At 33.1% G+C, this 23,091-nt stretch overlaps 1 protein-coding gene across 1 annotated transcript; it reads left to right on the top strand.

The window, feature by feature from the left end:
• The first annotated feature begins 18,645 nt into the window (after positions 1 to 18,645).
• On the top strand, positions 18,646 to 22,575 carry LOC145332698 (uncharacterized). The gene is made up of 8 exons (XM_080177717.1): positions 18,646 to 18,700; positions 19,114 to 19,169; positions 20,021 to 20,100; positions 20,377 to 20,404; positions 20,597 to 20,667; positions 21,689 to 21,734; positions 22,003 to 22,081; positions 22,423 to 22,575. The coding sequence occupies exons 1-8, from the start codon at positions 18,674 to 18,676 to the stop codon at positions 22,552 to 22,554; spliced, it is 519 nt and encodes a 172-aa protein (XP_080033843.1). The 5' UTR covers positions 18,646 to 18,673; the 3' UTR covers positions 22,555 to 22,575.
• Positions 22,576 to 23,091: the final 516 nt, after the last annotated feature.

The following is a 23,091-nucleotide window of genomic DNA, read 5'->3' as shown; positions in this document are numbered from 1 at the left end:
AACACTTAAGGAATGGGGGGAAAGTCGACCCTTTTTGGGAGGTATTTTTTTCTAAGGGTGTTTTCTCTTTAGAATGGGAGGTATCCTACCCCAAAAATATATTTTCTATTCTATTTTCAAATGTCTCGAAATGCCTTTAAGAAAAAAGTAAACTTTTAACAAATCTTTATTCTTTTTCACAATTTGATTCATTCATCTATTTTTACTAGCAGCTACGCCCCTAGAGGCCTCTAGCTGATGTTTAAATGTTTTTTTTTTTAAATTGAGAAATAACTTCCTTATTCTAAGATCAGCTGTTTTTATTCTTGTTTTCTATGCCACAAGGCGCCGCCTAGTGGCACTTTACCCTTCCCCAAAATAGTTATAAACCTTCCCATGACCTATAGGAAGCTACATTGTAAAGAAAAACCATATTGGTTCAGCGGTTAGCAAGATCAGACACAGATAAATACACACACAGATCTGAGGTGGATTCTTAAAAAAAAATTGCCCCACTAATCGCTTAGTGGGGCAAAATTGTTTTCGTGAAAAATCCACCAAAATCACATTAAAAATCTACAAAAATTCAACAAAATCATAGAACATATGATTTTGTTTAATTTTTGTAGATTTTTTCACTAAAAAATTTTGCCTCACTAAGCGATTAGTGGGGCAATTTTTTTTTAAGAATCCACCTCTGGTTACTGTAATATAAGGATAAATGTTATCTCTCCGTGTTTTGAAAATGCAATAAATAGAATTTATCTTCATCCCTCTGTCATGTCAGTAAAATAAATATATCAGGGACAGTGGCGTTTGGTAAGGGAGTGTAGAGCAGGGAGTAATTAATCACTAGAAAAATCGTGTTTAGAACTTTGTCAACCCTTCTCATATATTTTTAACTGACATCTAAATTCAGGGGGTTCTTAGATTGTTTGATAATAAATATCACAGTAGAGTTTCTATAAATGAAATGACATTTCCTTGGGAAAAATATTTGTTAAAACCAGCCATGTAAAACAAATTTTTCTATTTAAAACTAACTCAGCTAATTAGCGGGGCATTGATGCGCTAGTACCAAAGTCAGTCAGAACCTGCTGAATTCTTTTACATTCCCTTTAAGCCAGTACACAAAGTCTGAGACTCTTAAAAATTTAATATACGATCCATTGTCCCCTCCTTTACTCCCTGGGTGTAGAGTGTTTTTAAGACCCATCCTTAATTTCAAAACTGTGAAGGTGTGTCTTCCCCCTTTTTCACCTCTAATGGTTTTACACCCCTCTCTTGAATCGCTGTGCTCGCGGCTGATCAGGGAGAGAGGGACATAATTATTTATTTTTATCTATTATATATCTAACTATCTATCTATTAATCTGTATAGTCCACATAGAATGAAAAACAAAAGTTTATTTGTAAAACATCATGTTTCATGCATTAGGCAATCTTCAGTTACACTTAACTTTTGATACTGATAATAATATTAGCATTAATAGATTTTTTCAATTAAATTTTGAGGATTTTTTAAAATATTGAAATTACAAATAAACATAATTTTTAAAAAATATATCTTGAAACGGCAGTATCAGGTATAATTAGCAGCCAGGTGTTCAATCAGAAGGAACTTGTCTTTTAATCTATGTAGTTAATCTATCTATATATTTATCTATCTTCTATCAAAATTAAACTAAAAATAATGCATTTCTTATATTCATAATTTGGGTATAGTCCCTTTCGCAACATCGCACCTTATGGGGCGATTCTAAGTATTTTTCACAGTATTTTCAAAACTAAAATTTAAATATTTGAATAGAATCCTGCCTTCTAGGTAAATCCCCAAGCAGCTAGAGGCGTTGGAATTTCTCCTTCTAATTTATCTACTGTTTTTCCTTTTTTAGTACAGTATAAGCAGGGATATTAAGGGATAAGACAATAGACAATAATTACATATTTAATCCCGAAAATGATAAACAAACTTACACATTTTGTTGTTAAAATTATTGGTTAAAAAGTTTGGACGCAACTAGTTTGAACCAACCAGTCAAGATATAATAAAAGTTTTAAAATTTTTGAGCCAACGAATAAGATAACATTGTGTAAAACGTTGGGTAACAGTCTTATTTACTCTACAATGTCCCCTCCATCCCCTAAGTATAAGAGTATAATACTAAATCTTTATTATGTATGGAATAAGTATTCAGAACAATGGATTTAGAATACATGGATATTGTATGATATCCTGATAATTTTTTCTTCTAGTTGGCTAATATAATGATACCCCCCTTCCCCTTCCTCTGAATATGGATGAACGTATTTACCAAAATATGTGGACTATGTTAGGAACATCAATTTGCAACAAATATCCACTTGTTCTATATCCATATATAATGCAGTTATCCTATAAATATGGGTTTGTCTGTCTGATAGATTTTTGCAAGTCAAGAATAAAGATTTCAATCAATTTTAGAATAATAATTCTCAAATGAAGTATTATTCATGTTAAAAATGCCTCAATATTTTTTGCACACTTTATTTACGTTTTTTTAAAAGATTTAATTGTTCTTTTTTGTATATCTAGTAGTAATGGATTTATAATTGCAAGGATCTTATACCAGATTATATATAATGTACTCCAATATAGTGAAACTTGAATCTGGCTAATATATATAACGATTCCACCCATCCACCCCTTTTACCTCATACCCTTCCCCTTCTACTGGATGAATGAACTGACCATTAAAAATTGTCCAATCCATGTTAGCTACCTAAATTGACGACAATATTTCCCCTGTCATAATATCCAAGTGTATTCTCAGGAAGGAAGAAGAAAAGTGTTGTTTATTTCACGGGTCTGCAAAGTTTTTAGAAAGATTTTCTTATTCGTTGGCTTAATAACTTTGGGGACTTTTAATGAATTTTGATTGGTTGATTCATTAAGTTAAGTGTCTAAACTTTCCAACCAACAATTGTAATCTACAGAAGAGAGAATTTTGTGTATCATCATTGGGGATGTACATTAATATATCGGACAGTGTTTTATCCCTTTGGATACCTGGTGTATTGTACTTCTATATCTAGTATTCTATTGGTATATAGTCTATATACTGAATCCTAATTACCCAATTCTTTACTTTTTCCTTTTTTTGGGTGTTTTTTCAATTTAGCAAAAAAAATTGAACTATTTAAAGTAAATTTAAACAGGAAACCATTGCTATACTTTTACAAATAATGTAATAGTAAATTCAGGTTTATTAATATAGGTGTGTTGGAACTGACCTATTAGTCTCAAACCAAGCATATAGATTCACTAATGTAATAGATAAAAAAATTTTAAAGAATACTGTATTTATTACATAAGTAAATTTTTTAAAAGCTAATTTTAACTGTTATGATATTACTAGAGTTGGCTCGATATAATTATCTCCCTATTGGCTAGTTTTCTATATGCATATCTATTTCTCAATAAATCTATTTTCCTCACCCGGCATTACTATCTAAAAGAAAGTAAATATTTAATAATCTAAATGATTTTAAAAAGATTTTTTAAATTATATTTTTTTCTTTACATTACCATCACCAAAGGGTTAATGATGATGATTACAATTTTAGTTTAATATTTGAACACACAAAGTGTCGCCACAATCGAATTCTTTTAAAACAGAGTTTTCTTAAATTTATTATATTATAAATTTAAATTTTCTTTTTTATGATTAGAAATTAAATACATTGATATAAGGTAAATGGCAACATGAAATTAAAAAAAGGAATTTATTTTTAATAAAGTAAAATAATGGGTCTTATCATTCTGGGCAATGAGAGTTTATTATGGATTATTGGAGCTCTATGAGTTTTAAACAAATATTCCTTGGAAAACTTGAGCTCGTTTATAGACATTTATTTCCTATATAGATCTGACATGGATCTTGAAGCAATTAAGCAGGCCGTTTTGTACATGTTAAAAATTGGAAGATTTCATTAAATAAAAGTTATCGCAAATATACTTAGTAAATGATTCTTATAAAGATACACCAATGTTAAAGGCGTAGAGTCACCTCTGTTAACCCTTCTGGAAATAATGATTATTGGTTAAAAGTTTAGACACTGCTAAATTGAACTAATCAATCAATTTTCAATAAAAGTACTCAAGGTTTGAGACCATAATTATAAAAATTACGAGAATTTTTTTTCAATATCCCCTCCATCCCTGTTTTAATGAAATGATAATCCAATCTTATTAATTTTTTTGGCTATTTTAATTAAAAAATTGCAGTTTCTTGAGAACATTTATTTCTTCTATTCTTTACCTTTATGCGCAAACTTTGGTTGGGACTTACTGAACTTAGCAATTTGTACAACCTCTAAATAATATTAACAGGATATCTGTCTGTATGTCTGTTATGACTAATAGAACTTGTCTATTTGTACAATTTATATTTAAAAGTAACAGAATGTGTGTCTATTAGTATGTCTGTTTCTATGTGTCTATAGCAAAGGATCTTGCTTACCACTGAACTGATAAAGTTCACCCTTGCAGTGAAGCTTCTATTAGGTCCAAGAACTAGCGGCTGCGTTCTTAGCATCTAGGAGCTCTGTATTCGAAGGAGTAAGGAAAGTATGAAAATAGCCTGAAACCAAACTTAGATTTAAGAATTAAATAGCCTAAAATCATCAAAGGACCTATAAAAAGCTTCCATAAAATGCAAAACTCAATCGGTCCAGTAGTTATCGAAATCTTAAGCTACATACAAAAAAATTTCTACTTTACAATTTTCCAGCACTTCTTTCTTATTATTTAGTCTATTAAAAGGATTCAAAAGGCAAGGAAATATATTTTTAACTTCTATTTTATACATTTTAATTGAAACTGATGATCTATTTAATAGTGAAACAATTGTATTCCATCAATAAAAAGTTAATGAAATAACCTGTGTTTATATATATTATAATTATAATACTTTATATAATAGGATAATTAAAAATTGAGGGTCGAAGTTATATCAAACTCTTCAAATTTAACCTATAATAAGTTGAGAATGTGAGGAGAAAAAAAGGTTGTAGATTATTATTGTAAAGTTTCTGTATAACCACAAACACCAAACTTTATATACAATACACATGGAATACATTTTTACTATTATCATTTTTATTCAGTAAGATGATTTCATTGAAAAAATATTATTACATCATATCAGTTTCTATCAATTTGGATTCACTAAAGTTAATACCTTAATATCTTTTGTTCTAAATCAAAAAAGAAACATATTTTGTGTGATGATTCCTATAACTATTTGTCGCCGAAACTATTTAATCGTAATCCAAAATTCCATACGTCCATTTTAAACATGCTGAAAAGTTTTTTTATTCATCTGATTTTTGGAATGATGATTCATAGGACTACAAGGTCCAATATTATAAGCGAAGTATCTCTATTAATAAATCCAAAAATGAAAGTCAGATACGCAAATATGCCACAAATATATTTCATATTTAGTCTAGACTTAACAAATTCTGACAAGTTCCAAAGAATTATTGTTCCTTCTTATTTTAGAGCATCGCTTTTATGGATGTTGTCATCCTTGATTTCGTTTATTCTTTTTCCTTTTATAATGTAATTAAGCATTTAATTTAAAGAAAAAAGAAGGATTCAGGCACTGCAGCCGCGAAAATAATTTTCCTTAGCCGCTTCTGTATTTTTAGAGCAATAAAAGGTTGCGGAAGCGTTTTTTTTTTCATTTTAAGTTGTAATTATTTTAAAGTTCTTTGTCATATATGTTTTTATAATGTTTTTTTTTTTTATTTGGGGGGGGGGGGATTTCTCCTGAGAGGGAAGATGTACCCACCCTAAAAGTAGTTATAACCCTTCTATAGACCTTTGAAAAACTACAATTTAAAAGAAGAACCTAATCGGTCCAGCAATTAATAAGATCTTGAGTTACAGACAGACTGATATCATGTTACTTTTATAACTGGATTCATATTTTATACTTGTTGAGGTTAAATTTCTTATCCGCAGACACGCGGCTTGCAAAACCCTACAAAAAAAAGAATACTTTTTCTCCGTTTTGTGAAATGAGTTGACTATAAAAAGTATAAAAAGAATGTATCTTTAGTTTAATGGTTTGGCTTAACTTAAACAGATAACCACAAACTAGAATTTACTGTTTTTTATTATATATTTGGTTGCAAAGCTACTCTATATTTAGACTTAAAGTTTAGGCTGCATATTATAAAAAAGTTTTGATTGTTATAAAGAAGGTGTATCAACTTTTTTTTATAGCTAGCCGGTTCTTTTAGTAAGTAGTAGATGTAAAATTTTTCATAGAATTCAGATATGCAATCGGTTTTTTTGTAGACCTCTTATTTTTTAAGTAATTTAAGTTTTTAAAAAAAATAATTAAGTCGGTTTTAAGGTACTAAAACGCAACAAAATAAAAAAAGAAAATGGCCAGTAAGAACAAAAATAGTAAGATCTTTAATTTGACACCTTACTTTTAAAATTCTGTTGAGTAATTATTGAAAAAATCTATTTTTTTAACCTCGGTTTAATAAAAACTTTAGACCTAAATATTTTCTCAAACAGACATAAAAAACATGGGTTCATATATACCTTTAGAATCAGAAAAATATTACGAATCCATTGTAAGCAAAATTGAAAAAAAGTAAAAAAATTTAAAATTAAACAAATGGCCAATTGTATTTTTTGTTCAGGCAACACTATCGTCTTCCCTTTTTTACCCCCTCTTTACCCCCTTCCCATTTTTATACTCAATTCAAGAATTAAGACGTTGCCTGTACAATATAATATGATATTTTCATATAATTCCTTTTATTTTAGTTTATATACTATATTGTAAACTTTTTTTTCTCAATTTTGCTTACAATGAATTCGTAATATTTTTCTGATTCTAAAGGTATTTATGAACCCATATTTTTTTATCTGTGAAATAATAAAATTAAGTTCAAAGTTTTTATTCTCGTGGGTTTAAAAAAATCGATTTTTTCAATAATTACCTGACAGAATTGAAAAAGTAAGGTGTCAAATTAAAGATCTTACTATTTTTGTTCATAATGGCCATTTTCTTTCTTTTTTTTTGTTGCATTTTAGTACCTTAAAATCGACTTAATTATTTTTTTTTAAAACTTAAATTACTTAAAAAATAAGAGGTCTACAAAAAAAACCGATTGCATATCTGAATTCTATGAAAAATTTTACATCTACTACTTACTAAAAGAACCGGCTAGCTATAAAAAAAAAGTTGATACACCTTCTTTATTAATATTATAAAACTTTTCAAAAGACTTGATTTAAAAGAAGATTAACTATGTCTGAATCAGACTTGGAATCATAAAATACAATACCTTTTTAAAATAATAAGCATGCAAAGCTATGGATCGATTATAAAGTGCCTAATTTTGCGACCACTATTTTAAGTCGAAAGTACGGACCATAATTGTAGAAAATCTTTGAATATAAAAAAAATTCATTTTAGTAAATTCCATATATAGAATTCTTAAATAAAACGGTTGAGAACGTAAATTAGAATTAAACAAGGAAAATATTTTTTTTTGGATCTACTGCAGTTCACGGAAAAATATTGCTGGTATGCAATATTTCCAAAAATCTATGAATTTTAAAGGCTGCTAGCTGCCAAACGCCTAAACGTACAGATCATACCCGCACACCATTTTAAGCGGCATAAGAAAGCCTTCAAATAATCTGGAATAGCCAATAGCCAATATCCAATTATGCACAGGGAAAGCTTCACTGAAAAAAACGCGTAAAATAGGTCTTTTTGCGCATTTCTCTGCACTGCGAGATAATTATGCATTATTGATTTATGGTTATTTCAGATTATTTGTAGGCCTTCTTATGTCGCTTATGTCAGTGTGCGGGCATGGTCTGTACGTTCAGCTGTTTGGCAGCTAGCAGCCTTTAAAATTCATAGATTTTTTGAAATATTGCTTACTAGCAATATTTTACCGTGAACTGCAGTAGATCCATTTTTTTAAAGCGCAGGAACAATACACAGGATATAAAGAGATAAGACAATGGCCGAAAGGTTTATGTATACCTCCAATGATCATATAAAAGTAATCGGATGTCTTTGAGTCTGTCTGTCTACTCGCTAAACGGATAGGAATCTCCTATACACTGTAGCTTCTCACTGTAGGCCCTGGGAACTATTTGTGGGGAGAGTCGTCAATCTGCCAAAAGAAATCGCCCTGATAGAAGATAGAAGAAGTATACCATCTTAATCAGAGGTGGATTCTTAAAAAAAATTTGCCCCACTAATCGCATAGTGGGGCATAATCATAAAAGGGTTATGAATTTAAGATTTTATTTAATTATTGTAGATTTTTTATGTGAATTTGGAGGATTTTTCACGAAAACAATTTTGACCCACTAAGCGATTAGTGGGGCAATTTTTTTAAGAATCCACCTCAGAAGGGTAAATTTTCTTCGCCCCCTTCCCTTTTCCCCCTTATTTTGATAGTAATCTACACCCCCTATCGTTACCCCATACTTGATCTTAAGCTCTTTTAACATTGTCCAATCCATTGTCCCATCCCCGCAACCGTGGAATTTTCTCTTAAAAGTGTGTAAAATTTTCGACCTAGATTTTGACAATGTAAATAGAATATGTGGATATATTTACAGGGGAAAATGTAGATTGCTTATAAGAACCTTAATTAGTGTTTAATTCGTTCATCCAGTAATTGGGGAGAGGAGATAGGGTAAAGGGGGTGGACGGAGTACATGAAAATCTGGTGCAACATCCAAGTAATCATATATCCATTATTTTGATATAGCAAAGTTTCTGTTCAGTGGTCTGTAAATAATTTGAATTGAAGTTAAATTGTAGTACTACATAGATATTCACTTGTTTGGAGCAATGGGACAACGCTTTTTTACTTTTTAATTTACAACTCTTGATAATATCCTCTTGGAGGCTTGGTGTTGCTTAGGGTTCTGGACCATTCCATCCACGCACCTTGAAACATACTTAAAGTCTTATAAATGCGATATAAAGTATTCATTCGCCCAATAGATTTTGGGTTACCCAACTGACAACCAGCCCTTTGATTGTACGATCTTCGATAGAAGTCTTAACTGTAAATGGTTATGAGTTGCGACTGCTTATGGGCCGAGGCATTCCCCACACTATTTTACTATTAATGTCACGTGCCTGATTTAGCGCAGTATGTAGCCTTTCCAACGTCTAGTAATTTACAACACCTAGTAGTTTATGCAAAATTAAAAAATTACAAAAAGTTCATGAACACGCGAATAAAAACACCGAGGTTGGAAAAGTTTGGGTAACATTTTATTTTACAGTCGAGTATTCCCTCCCTCCATGAGTACTTGATACATTTTCATGAAATTCCTATTTATCGTAAATAGCTACGACTATGACACATTGCTTAATAGATTAGAAATCTCCATATCAAAAAAAAACTTTGGATAATTCTATCATATCAAAATTTCAGTACTTGGTATACCTCACCTAAAAAAAAACTTAATCGAAAACAAATGTTTTCATATTTTTTAGTTAAGGCCGTAATGCATATTTAATTCCTTTTTACCAATGGTCAAATGATGAATAGCTATTTATTGCATCGTATTATAGACAGCTTTCCGTGCATATTAAAATGAAAAATTAAAACCAGTTTTGTTAGACAGGCTCGGGCTAACAAAACTTGTATCAATTATGATATTATTTTTTGCATTATTAATCGTAGAAATTTGTTCATAATACGATGCTATCCTTGATTTTTCAGTTTGGCTAAGAACCGGTTATAATACTGCGGATATCAATCGGTTTCGAAGCCGTACTGGAAATATATATTTCTCGTATTCATTCGAATCCGGTGGATAGGAACCGGTTCTCATCCATATGAAAAAAAATATGTCTAGCATTGTATATGTATAGCAATACGATGCGAGAAATAACTATTAATAAACTCAAAACACAAATAAACAAATAATCTTAAATTTTGATTAGACTTAAATATTAAATAAACTTAAAACAGTATACTAATCTCTAAAATCACTAATTATCACTTAATCACTATAATTTTGATTCATATCAATTTTTGTAACATATCTCTCTCTTGTATTTAATGATATTTGATTTTAAGAAATTTTAAGAAATCAAATAACAAATTTAAACCATCTCAAGAAACAAATTTACATTTGAAAATCAAAATGAAAATTATTTTCTTTTATATTTTTTTTCATATTTTGAAGATTTAATAAAATTTGACAAATGATGTTTTATGAAAATTAATCTTAGTTTCTATACATTTGAGGGTTGTCATACTCAACTTTGAGTGTTTATAGCATGATATTTATGGTTAAACTATGCTTTTTATCTTAATATACCATGAGTAGTATTTAAAATAATCTTATCATTATAATACAAACTTGATTTGTCAATTAATTAATCATATAAAGGTATTCTTTCAAATTATGACCGTTTGGGTCTTTTAAAAATAAGCAGTAGTTTTGTAGTAGAGCGTTTTTTTCAACATCAAAGCACTTTTTTAGTATAGACATAACCTCTCCGGCTGATCTTGACATTGCTACTAAACTACATCTCTCATTCTCTCTCTCTCTCTCTCTCTCTCTCTCTCTCTCTCTCTCTCTCTCTCTCTCTCTCTCTCTCTCTCTCTCTCTCTCTCTCTCTTTCTCTGCTTCTTTTTCCCATATATCCTTATATATGTATGTGTATGTGTATCTGTAGGGTGTGCAGGACCTACAATGTATATAAAGATAGATAGATCTATATATATATATATATATATATATATGTTAGAGTGTTTCAAAATTATATGTTAGTTTAGGATATGTGCTTGACATGAATAAGTATATATGGGAGATACGGAAGGTGTCATGTATGACGTCATAAAGCTACGTCTAAAAAGGCAGGATTAGAGGAGAAGTAGGAAAGGAAACCCCCTAAAAAGAGATGGATTTAGACTTATTTTTATGACGTTACACATGACACTTTCCATATCTCCGTAATATGTATTAAGATAATAATTTTGAAATTATTTATTTTATCTAACCAGCTTTTTAAAGCTTTTTGAAGCTCAAGTAGCTAGATACATTTTTTATTCTATTATGTCCCCAAATATATAAACTTGATTGATGTGATTGGGAATTTTTACTACTATAAGTAGATAAAAAAAAACAAGGCTGACAACATCCATAAAAGCGAAGCTCTAATACGATATGACAGACGAACTGAATATACAAAATATGAATATATAAGTTTTGACAAAATTATACGTAAATTTGTAGCAAAACTTCTTAAATACAGAATTCTATTTAAGGACATGCTGACATTTTTAGGACTTGATTATAGAGATGCTTCGCTCAAAATATTATACCTTATTGTAATAGGAATCAGTAATATAAAGATCAGATCAATCGGATAATTTTATCACATAAAAGAATGTTGTTAAAAAAGTAAAAAAACAACATGTTTAAAATTGACGTACGGACATTCTGGTAACGATTATAGAGTTGTTACGCTTTCTAAATCATACCTAACTACTACAGGAATCATCATGCAAAGTTTGAAATCGATAGGACAATTCTAACATGCCTAAATTAACGAAAAAAGCTATCCGTTCCGGACGGGCTGACTGACTGATGGACGGACTAACCGACCATAATTATAGAAAAGCTTCGCTTTTAAAAAGGGTGGTTGGAGCCATTAGACTGTTTACTAATACTAGTCCCAAAAGGTTTTATAATAATGTTCTCTTATCCGTAAGCTTAACAACTTTGGGGACTGTTAATGAAATTTGATTGGATGGTTTATCAAGTTAAGTGTTCAAACGTTTCAACCACTAATTGTAATCTACAGAAAGGGTAATTTTGTTATCCTTATTAAGGATATACAATAATTTAGAATAAATCATACTTTTGAAACCATTTACCATATAACTTTCTTATCGCCAAAAGTCTTATAATTCGTTGGCGTTGTGACTTTATTTTTTCTTGATACGTGTTGTTTCAAACTATTTACATCTATGCAACCATTGATTTCAATATATAGACGGGAAAATTTTGTTTTCATCATTGGGGACGTACATCCATTTAGAATAAATTGTAATTTTGAAATCCTCTACCATATATACAAACACATCTAGCATATATAACATCAAACAAAATTCTGAGTGAAAGAAAGAGTAAGGAGTATGTAATGATGAGAGAGAGAGAGAGAGAGAGAGAGAGAGAGAGAGAGAGAGAGAGAGAGAGAGAGAGAGAGAGAGAGAGAAAATAAAGCATTATTCGCAGAGGCCATTTTCGCCTTCATAGGGAAGGTTTTTGCCTGTTGACGGGTAGTGGGTAGGTAAATGGTAAAAAGAAGTATGGATTAAGGGTGTCAGGGGTGATAGGGGGGAAGGGTTGTAATGTTTAGTAGCCTCCCGGCAACATATATTTGAATGTATGGGTGTGAGAAATATATGTGAGAGAATGACAGGGTATACCATCATGGTTGCTATTTAGGGATCTAAAGGGAAAAGACAACGGCCAATAAATTGAGGTTCGTCTCCAATATGATGATTCACAAATTTACCCCTTCTGTAGTTTACAATTAGAGGTTGAAACGTTTGGACACTCAACCTAATGAACCAAACAATCAAAAATCCAATAAAAGTCCCCAAAGTTGTAAAGACAACGAATAACAAACGTTATTACAACTTTGGGGACTGGTTGTAAGCAGTAGGTACAATGTCTTCAGAATGACTTTGTATGTTCCAGATTCGAACCCGACACCTCCCCGACAACAAGTTGAACCTATATTTGCAAACAATTGAATTTAAATATAGATTGAGGCAAAACATTTTTATATTTACTTAATATGCTAATGGTAGATGGTGAAAGTGAAACCTTGTGTGTGATACAACGTCACTATGAGGTTTTTTCCAGGGAGAGAGGGGACAATGAGCTGTTTATTACACTAGTTCCCAAAGTTTTATAATAATGTTTTCATATTTATCTGTCTCAACAACTTTGGAGACTTTTTATTGAATTTTGATTAATTGATTCAATAAGTTCAGTGTTCAAACGTTTTAACCAGTAATTGAGATTTTACAGAAGGGATAATTTTGTTTGTCATACTTGGGGATGTACATCAATTTATTGGACCTTCTCTTATCCGTTCCTGGTTTTTCCCACGTTGCTGAGGGTGCAATATAGGGGCAATCAAATATAAATTGAACACACCAGATAAAAGGGATTCTGTAAGGGTGGATGCCAGGGTGGTAGTTGCTTCAAAAATTAAGGGAGACATTGGTGGATAAGCAGTATATGTATGCAAAGAGTGGACCTTATTTACTTCACTGTCCCCCAAAATATTTATCCTACACCCCTCCCGAAAATATTCTAAAAGTGGGAGTGTAAATGGGGTGTCATACTCCCCCCCCCCCCCCCTCCCAGGTCCGCAACCTCGTAAGCGGAAGTGCCATTGGAAAATGCACCCATATCGTACTCTTATTTTCTCTCTCTCCTGTCCATCACACACTATTTTTGCACAGTCTTACTCAATCAGAAAAGGGATGGGGGGGGGGTACACTCCCTTAACCCCCCCAAACTCTTACTCATAGATCATCTGTCTATTTTTGCAATACTAACAGATAATAAAGAAAATGAATTTGCACACTATCCTCAACCCCCTCCCCTCTCCCACCTGCAGAACCATCTTTTAATAATGCATTTTTAGCTTCTAAAAATGATTTATTTGTTCACACTCATAATAAAGGATGTGCAGATTTTTTTCTGCAAAAAATTGGCATGCGGAATCAATTTTACTCTTAGTTGTTGATAGACAAGGTTTGGTCTCTCAGAAGCTGTTTCATCTCACCTTATTCATACCGCCCCCCTCCCCCCATTTTATGAAATGGGAGGATGGGGTGGAATATTTGATTGTATGGATATGAGAGGATTAGTTTTGAGTGGTGTTGTGAGCATACATATGTCTGACAGCCATGAGAATGGATTTAATATAAGTGGATGTATGACATAGGAATTTTTGTCGTCAGTTTAGGTTTCTAATATGGATCCCATTTATTGGTCTGTTCGATGTTCCAGTTAGAAGGTACCATTATATGAGCCAGCTGTGAGTAATACTTTAAAGTTTAAATTAGAGTACATGAAAACCTGGACGACATCCATGTATTAATATATCTATTGCCACGAGTATCATGATATTCATTTCTCGTATTCATTTGAATCCGGTGGATAGGAACCGGTTCTTATCCATACGAAAAATCTATGTCTAGCATCGTATTATATCCAGCTTTCTACAATTATAAAAAAGTCCAGTCATAAGATTAAAACCAGTTTTTTTAGCCGGTGCCTTTGTACATTCTATATCCGCGGAAAGCTGTTTATAATACGATGCGAGAAATAACTATTACTTACTCGCGCTCTTTCAATGTGTCTCTCTACTTCTCTCTTTTTTCTCTCTCTTCCTCTCTCATATTTCTCTTTAAATCATATAAATATTATCTTCTTTTAATTTGAATTTATAAAAACAAGACCAAAAACTGTCGTAGATGCAAACTTGCGAAGATGTTTAATGAATAAATATTTTTACTTTTCGTTGTCCTATTCCTCTCTTCCTTGGAAATTTTAAAAAAGTGTTATAAAAATGGCTTAAGTGTAAAATCTATTTAAAACAAAAAATAAAATAAATAAAATGAATCCCAACGGCCATTGTTTTATACGTTTTATTATTTACTATCGGCTACGCCCCTAGAGATCCATAAGGCCACTGTAATAAAAGGTGTGGGGACCTACTACTTTAATATTTTTTAAATAATAAAAAAATTTTATTTTATATCTTAGTTGGTACCCCCCACCCCCCATAAAATGGATAAAAATACCTTTTTATGTATGTCACTAAAAAATTTGTATAAACAGAATGAAGAATGCATTTTTCTCCAATTATTATAAACAAAATTCTTCCCTTGGTAGAATAGAATTATTCTGTGTTATATTGTTCTCTTTCCTCCAAGGATAATTTCAATTAATATTCACGGAAAGCTGTCTATAATACTTTGCGATAGATAAATATTCTTACCTCACTAAATATAAAGCAAACAAGGATGACAACATCCATAAAAGCGATGCACTGAAAAGGTAGAACAAACGGACATTAACACTAGTATAGTGTCTGAACTGAATAATCAGAATATAAGAGTCGAAGCAAAATTGTAAGTAAATTTGTTGAAAAACTGCTTGATACAGGATAATGTTTATGGACATACTTACATTTTTAGGACTTGATTATAGAGTTGCTTCGCTTATAATATTGTACTTTGTTGTCCCAGGAATCAATTTACCAAAAATCAGATCAAACGGATAATTAGATCTCATAAAAATTTGTTTTTAAAAAAGTAGAAAATCAACATCTTTAAAATGAACGTACGGACATTCTGGTAATGATTATAGAGTTGCTACGCTTTCTAAATCGTACCTAACTACTACAGGAATTACCATGCAAGTTTGAAATCGATAGGACAATTCTAACATGCCTAAATTAACGAATAAAAGCTATCTATCTTGGACGGACGGACATACGGACGGATAGACGGACAGACGGACAAACGGACGTACGGACGGACCGCCCCTATTATAAAAAAGCTTTGCTTTTAAGAAGTTTACCTACAGCTTATCATAAAGTTTTACTATTTGTTTAAAGATTAACAAGAGACTCACATATTTCTTGTTAATGAATGCAGCTATGCTAAAAGTCTAAAACGATATAAAAGGTAAATGATTTTAAGAAAGAGTACCTAGCCACTTTACAACAAGGATGACGACATCCATAAAAGCGAAGCGCTGAAACGGTAGGACAAACAGACATTAACACTTGTATAGTGTCAAAACTGAATAATCAGAATATAAATGTATAAGAGTCGATGCAAAATTGTAAGTAAATTTGTTGAAAAACTGCTTGATACAGAATAATGTTTATGGACAAACTTACATTTCTAGAACTTAATAATAGAGTTGCTTCGCTTATAATATTGTACTTTATTGTCCCAGAAAACAGTATACTAAAAATCAGATCAATCGGATAATTAGATCACATAAAAATTTGTTGTTAAAAAAGAAAAAAAATCAACATGTTTAAAATGGACGCACGGACATTCTGGTAACGATTATAGAGTTGTTACGCTTTTTAAATCGTACCTAACTACTAGAGGAATCACCAGGCAAAGTTTGAAATCGATAGGACAATTCTAACATGCCTAAATTACCGAATAAAAGCTAATTATCTCGGACGGACGTACGGACGGACCGACCCTAATTATAGAAAAGTTTTGCTTTTAATAATTACCAAATAAGCTGTAAGTCAATTTAAAACATTATGTTTTTGACATTAAATTCAATGATTCCTAGTATGATTATGTTAAATGCGAATCATCTCTAAAAGAAAGCCTTACAATGTAAGCATCTTCATTCATATGAAGCATCCTTTATTTAAGTAGTATGCAACGAATTACAGCTTGTGTGGTAAGACGGCAGTATACGGACAAGCCTTTCATAGAGTTGCTATGCTGCGGCTTATCAAATTACAACCCAGCGCTAATCCTATTATCACCATTTCACCCTGCCCCTCCGGGGCCTTGCCGAGACCTCACAAGCAGCGGTCAGATTGGACATCTCTGATAGTGGGAGGGGCGCGGCCCCTCTACAACCCCAAGCCCCAGTCAACTGTCTTAACGGGAGATGTCTGCCTTCCCCTCGCTGAAGCTTACCCCACCAATATCTACCGCAACAGGGCTCCGCCCTCATCTCCCCACACCCCCTTCTACCTAACCTATGTTATCATCTAATTTTGTATATATAGTAATAATCCTATTGTAAATGTATTCAGTTTAAAATATATCTTTTTAGTAGCAACTACTGTTGTTTACTTATTGATAGAATCTTTAAGGCTAGGGGCTCGTTTGACTCGAACTCGTTGGAGATCTGGTCTGGTATCTAGCCCCCCGCTTGGTGCTGGGGAAAGCAGCCAAGATTACCAAGAGGTGGACCGGCGGAAGATAGTGGAAGATAGTGAGCCGGGCGACGGACGTCCACTACGTCATCAGCCATGCCTCTCTGACAGCCAAGATCTCGGAAATCACCGAAATGTTGGCCGGCTGCCCAAATACACGGGAGATGTCACCGCCCAGCAGATTCCAACGGACATCCAGGAAGATTTGGCTGCCGGTCGGAGCCGCGGCGGTGCCATCCAGTGGGCCAGGGCAGCTCCCGGTGTATCAGCCGGCTGCCGCGGCAACAGAAGCCCCACGGCCCAGCTGCCAGAATCGTGACCTGGTGGAAAAGAACCTGCAGAACCAGCCCAGCGAGCAACCGCCAACCCCAGAACCACCCACTGATGCAGTTTGGAACCCAGATGCGGACATGGAGCCCCTACCTGCCAGCAGCGAGCCCCCAGGGAGAGAAGTTGCCACCAAGATGGAAGTAGCGGCCCCTGAGGGCAAAGCGGAAGCGATGTGCCCCCTCCAGATGACAGCCATCCCCATCCGGGTAGGAGCCAAGAGGCCGAGCAACCTGGACAAGGCAGGCGCCCCTATGGAGTTCTATGCGCCTACTACCATCATTGTCCCTCCTCTGGGAGCCTCTAGAGTGAGCCTGGGTCTCCGTGTCCAGCTGCCCGCTGAGACAGAGCTAGTCCTGCAGACGAGGCCTAACTTCCAACGCCGAGGCCTGGCCGTCGCCAACCCTCGGCTGGGAGCCAACTGGGAGTTGACCATGCTGATATCCAACCACAGTCAGACCGTGCAACGAGTTTCCCGAGGGGCCTGTGTGGCCCGAGCTGTCCTACACCGTGCTGTGTCTTAGGGAGAACCTGCCGTCCCCCACGGTTCAAGGCCTGATGTCCCGGTGGTCCCGCAGCCCTTGAAGGGGAGGATGTGGTAAGACAGCAGTATACGGACAAGCCTTTCATAGAGTTGCTATGCTGCGGCTTATCAAATTACAACCCAGCGCTAATCCTATTATCACCATTTCACCCTGCCCCTCCGGGGCCTTGCCGAGACCTCACAAGCAGCGGTCAGATTGGACATCTCTGATAGTGGGAGGGGCGCGGCCCCTCTACAACCCCAAGCCCCAGTCAACTGTCTTAACAGGAGATGTCTGCCTTCCCCTCGCTGAAGCTTACCCCACCAATATCTACCGCAACAGGGCTCCACCCTCATCTCCCCACACCCCCTTCTACCTAACCTATGTTATCATCTAATTTTGTATATATAGTAATAATCCTATTGTAAATGTATTCAGTTTAAAATATATCTTTTTAGTAGCAACTACTGTTGTTTACTTATTGATAGAATCTTTAAGGCTAGGGGCTCGTTTGACTCGAACTCGCGATTGTAAGATTGAAACGCTTCAACTTACCACACTTGCATTTGTTAATGTTAATTTGTCAAACTGTCGGAATTATTCAACTTCGATTTCATGGATTTTAGTATTATTCTTGAGAAAATTATGTCTTCTTTAAATGATTTATGTTGGGGGTTGTGGGAGTACCTACACTCTCTATAAGTAGAACTATAGGCGAATAAAGAGGGAGGATATAAATTAGCACAAACGTGTGAAATAATACGCATAAAAAGATTATGTGTTATATGACAAAATAGCTTTAGTTATAGTTATGCTTAAATGAAATTGACACATTTTCATGTATTGGTGAGTTGTTAACTTTTTCTTATTTGAGTTTATACTTTTTTTTATTTTTCATATTTTATTTTTTCAGTTATAAAAAGAGGACAACGTCCTTAAAGGCAAAGTTCTAATAAATAATACGTGAGGACAAACGAACTTTAACATAAAGTATCAGAACCTGATAAGCAAAATATTTATTTCTAAGTCTAAATATAATTGTATGCAAAGTTGTTGTAAAATTAATTAAAAACAGGATACATTTTTAGGACTTGATATAGAAAAGCTTCGCTTATAATATTGTACATCTCTGTCCTTATAATCATTATTCCAAAAGTCATACAAAAAATGTTGTCAAACAGGAATTATAATTAAAGGTTTGGTTGAATAGGACAATCCTAACATCTTAAACCAATTTAATCTTTAATAAATCATTTAAGGTTTTGACTTTAATTTTGACACGTCCAGTAAATGGAATACTCTGTTGGAATCTACAGTAAGCATAAATATACATCATTTTTCAGGGCTCGGCAGCCGCGTGTCAGCCGCAACTAAGCTTTAATTCAAACCTGTTTATATGATTAGTTTTTGAAAAGAAGGATTGCCATATATATTTGAACCTAGTAATAGTGTCTAACTTTTTATCTTTGTGACGTAACAAAAATCCATCTCATTTTTAGGGGTTTCCTTTCCCACCTCCCCTCTCATCCTTCGATTTTTGTTACGTCACAAAGATAAAAAGTTAGACACTATTACTAGGTTCGCCATATTTGGGTCAGATTTAGACTTCCAGCTGATTTTTAAAATTGTATAAGGCTGATTTCCCTGAGGCCTACAGGCGGCTTATACGCAACTGCCGAGCTCTGTTATTTTTCATTCATTTAACATTTAATAACTTTAATTTTAGCTGTAATCTAGCATTTAGGGGCTCTGTATTTTTAGTGGAAAGAAGGGCACAGAAAATGGTATAGAACCATCCCAAGACTTGTATTTTAAAAAACAGCAATCATTCATGCCGTGGCGTATGGAAAGTTTCTTTGTATAAAAACTCAAGGAACAATACCAACCATTTTTATTTATATAGACTAGCGGATGCACACCTAGAAGCCTTTAGAGGCACATGAAGGAATAGGTTGGAGGACCTTCCAGTTCCACGTTCATTCTTTAAAGAGAAAGTAAAAAATGGGGGGAGGTGCCCTAAATATTTATATAACTTTCAAGACTTATGAGAAGCTTCTCTGGAAAGGAGAACCATATTGGTTCAGTTGTTAACAAGATCCTTTGGTACAGAGAGACTTTTTATCCCGTTAAGAATCAAAAGATTATATATAACCTATTTAATTTTAGATGGCAAAAATTGGAAGTTGAAATTGCTTATATTACAAATACAATCTTCTTAGATGTTCCTTCCCTTGTTGGAAAAAGAGGTTGGCTAATTTTCATTCCAGTATGGCTCACTTACCAATTAACAGCTGCTGAATTAGTACATGTTATAAGCCATAGAGCCATACTAAAAAATCACGTTTAGCATCGTATTATAGACGATTTTTCAACATTAATAAAATAAAATATTTATATCTATTCCAGTTTTGTATGTCCCCAAGGGTCCGAGAGCCCAGGCAAAAGTAATTTTGTGTTTTATAAAGCATACCTAATATAAAATTCAGGACTCTTTTTAAAAAAGATTATGTTTATTGCTTTAGGTGTTGTATGTCCTATGGAAAAAATCAGGTAAAAATATGTTCCAATATGGCTCTAATAAAGTGAAACCCCCATATCCTCCCCTCCTATTGGATGAACGAACTCACCCATAAATGATGTCCAAGTTAGCAACCTAAATTGACGATAATTTTTCCCTTGTCATAAAATCCATGTACATTCTATATCCATTATCCATATATACATATATTCTTGTTTTTGTAGATCTGTAAAATTACCAAATACGAAGGATCTTGAAAGTATGAGACAAGGTCTTAGTGACCTTCCAAGAACAGGTAAAACAAGGAGGACCATATCTGATGAAAGTAACAGGGTTCTGCCTGTCTGTCTGTTCTTATAATATGGTTCTTCTTTACATTGAAGCTTATTTTATAAAAGTCTGGACTCTGTAGCTTAAGAACTCGCTATCCACATCGTTTCACCATGTGTGTATGAAACCATTTGGAGGTTGAATAAAAATAGAAGGGAGTTTTACGCCTCCATACCGCACACACCCCACTCATATTTTTCAATGTAAATTTGTTGCAAAATTGCTTAAATAAAAAAATACTTTGAAATTAAGGACATACAAACTTACAAAGGCTTCATTATAGAGATGTTTCGATTATAACTTTGTACGGACTATACATTAGGGTGGGTCGATTTTGGACATTTTTTTTCTGAGGCCAAAGCGGGGATCTGCACTCAATTTATATAGATATAATACACCTCTGGATGATTTAAAATTTATCCTAAGTCTTAAAACCGCTGACGACCAGACATTCAATTGTATAGCTATTTGTAAATGGGAGTCAAAAATTTATTGAATCAGAACTATGGCTTCATGGTGCTCCCTGGAAATGTCTTGAGGAGCTGAGTCAGGAACTTTTGTCCGTTTCAAAAAATCTCGTTCCTAGCCTGAGAAAATCTAAAAAACCTCTACAAATTGGACAATTCTCAATAAACCTTAAATTTTTTTGTTTTTTTAGTGATTTCTAAGGCTAGGAACGAGATATGAAACGGACAAAAGTTCCTGATTCAGCTCCTCAAGGCCTTTCCAGGGAGCACCATGAAGCCAAAGTTCTGATTCAAAAAAAAAATTTGAATGTCGTCTTTGCATACAAATAAGTAATGAATTATATTTTTAAGTGGTCGTGTTCTAAAACTCAATTTTTTAAAATTCTTTTTCGGTCAGAAATATTTTTAAGGTTGGTTTTATCTGTTGCATATCCCCGCTTTGTCTAATTCCGATATGAACCCACCCTACTATACATAATTATAGATAAAGTTTTGTTTTTAAAATGATTAAATTTCTAGGTTTTCAAGTTTCATGTGGCTACAAGCAGATAAATTTATGCGCTAGGTTTGAATCTATTTTTTTAAAAATAATTTTGAAATGTCTGTAACTTTTATGATATTGAAGCTGGAGGCTTCAGATTTTTGGTATTGGGTCTACTCGTGGCAGGCTTTCAGCATTTAAAGCGGTGTATTTCTTCCATGGGTTCCTTTAAGGGTTTAATTTCGGAAATAAATTATATCTTGAATAAACATAAACAATTAAAATTACAACATAAAATCACGCAACCTCACCAGTGAATTAAAGGTTGCGTGATTTTATGTTGTAATTTTAGATTAAGTAAAATATCTGCAGAAGGAAAAATAATTGAAGTTGCAATGTTTGCTGCTAACTCCCCTCATCAAGTACAAATGGTAAACTTATTTAACACTCACTTTTAATAAATTATGTTTAAAAAAAATTATACCTAACAATAAATGTATAGGTATAGATGTATATTAGTATAACATTTCCTTTAGGATTTCTTATCTACGTTTATTAAAAATGCCAAACTGAAAAATCATGTATAGCATCTTATTACAGACAATATTCTACGAATAATAGAATAAAAAATCATAAAGTTATTAGAAGATGTTTGCCTTCGGCCCCTTGGGGCTAACCAAACTGGTTTCAATCTTATATTTTTCCATTTTAATACCCACGAAAAGCTGTCTTTATCACGACGCAAAAAATTGTTTTTTTTTTGCTTTTTTAGGGATGTTTTGAAATGGATGAGGACAAAGAAATTTGTTTTTGTGATTTTGATTATTGTAATATTTCAAATTTATTAAAACACTCAAAATTGTTGATTTTCACATTTCTTTTAATAAATATTTTTGATTTTTAATACAAATTAACAGTCATAGAATTAAACGGTTTATTTGTAATCGTATTATTATTATTTAAAAAGATTACAATGGGTGGAAAGTTAAATAAGTCACACACCCCAAAAAATAAAGAGGGGGGGAGGAGATTTGAAAATTACACAAAAGTGAAGCTATAAAATCAGAAGGCAGGACAAACAAACAATAATAGAACATAATAAGGAGAACATTAATTTGTAAGTCTAAACAAATTTTTACATACATTTGATGCAGTTTTTTTTTTAAATGAACGTGCGGAATTTCTGGTAACAATCATACAGCTGCTACGCTTTCTAAATCAAACCTAATTGTTACAGGAATCATCATTCAAAGTTTGTAATCGATAGGATAATTCTAACATTTCTACACTAACGTACGAAAATAGCTTTCCGTTACAAACGGACATACGGGCCAGGATTATTGAAAAGATTCGCTTTAAAAATGTAAATTGAACATAATTGAACAGTTGAACAGGGATTTAATGGGATAAGACAATGACCAAAAAATTGATGTAAATCCCC

The sequence above is a fragment of the Acartia tonsa genome, chromosome 11 (assembly GCF_053477335.1).
Source record: "Acartia tonsa isolate MP-2025a chromosome 11, ASM5347733v1, whole genome shotgun sequence".
In the NCBI taxonomy this organism is placed as follows: Eukaryota; Metazoa; Arthropoda; class Copepoda; order Calanoida; family Acartiidae; genus Acartia; species Acartia tonsa.
The sequence above is the reverse complement of the archived record's forward strand: the minus strand, read 5'-3'. Positions and strand labels throughout refer to the sequence as shown.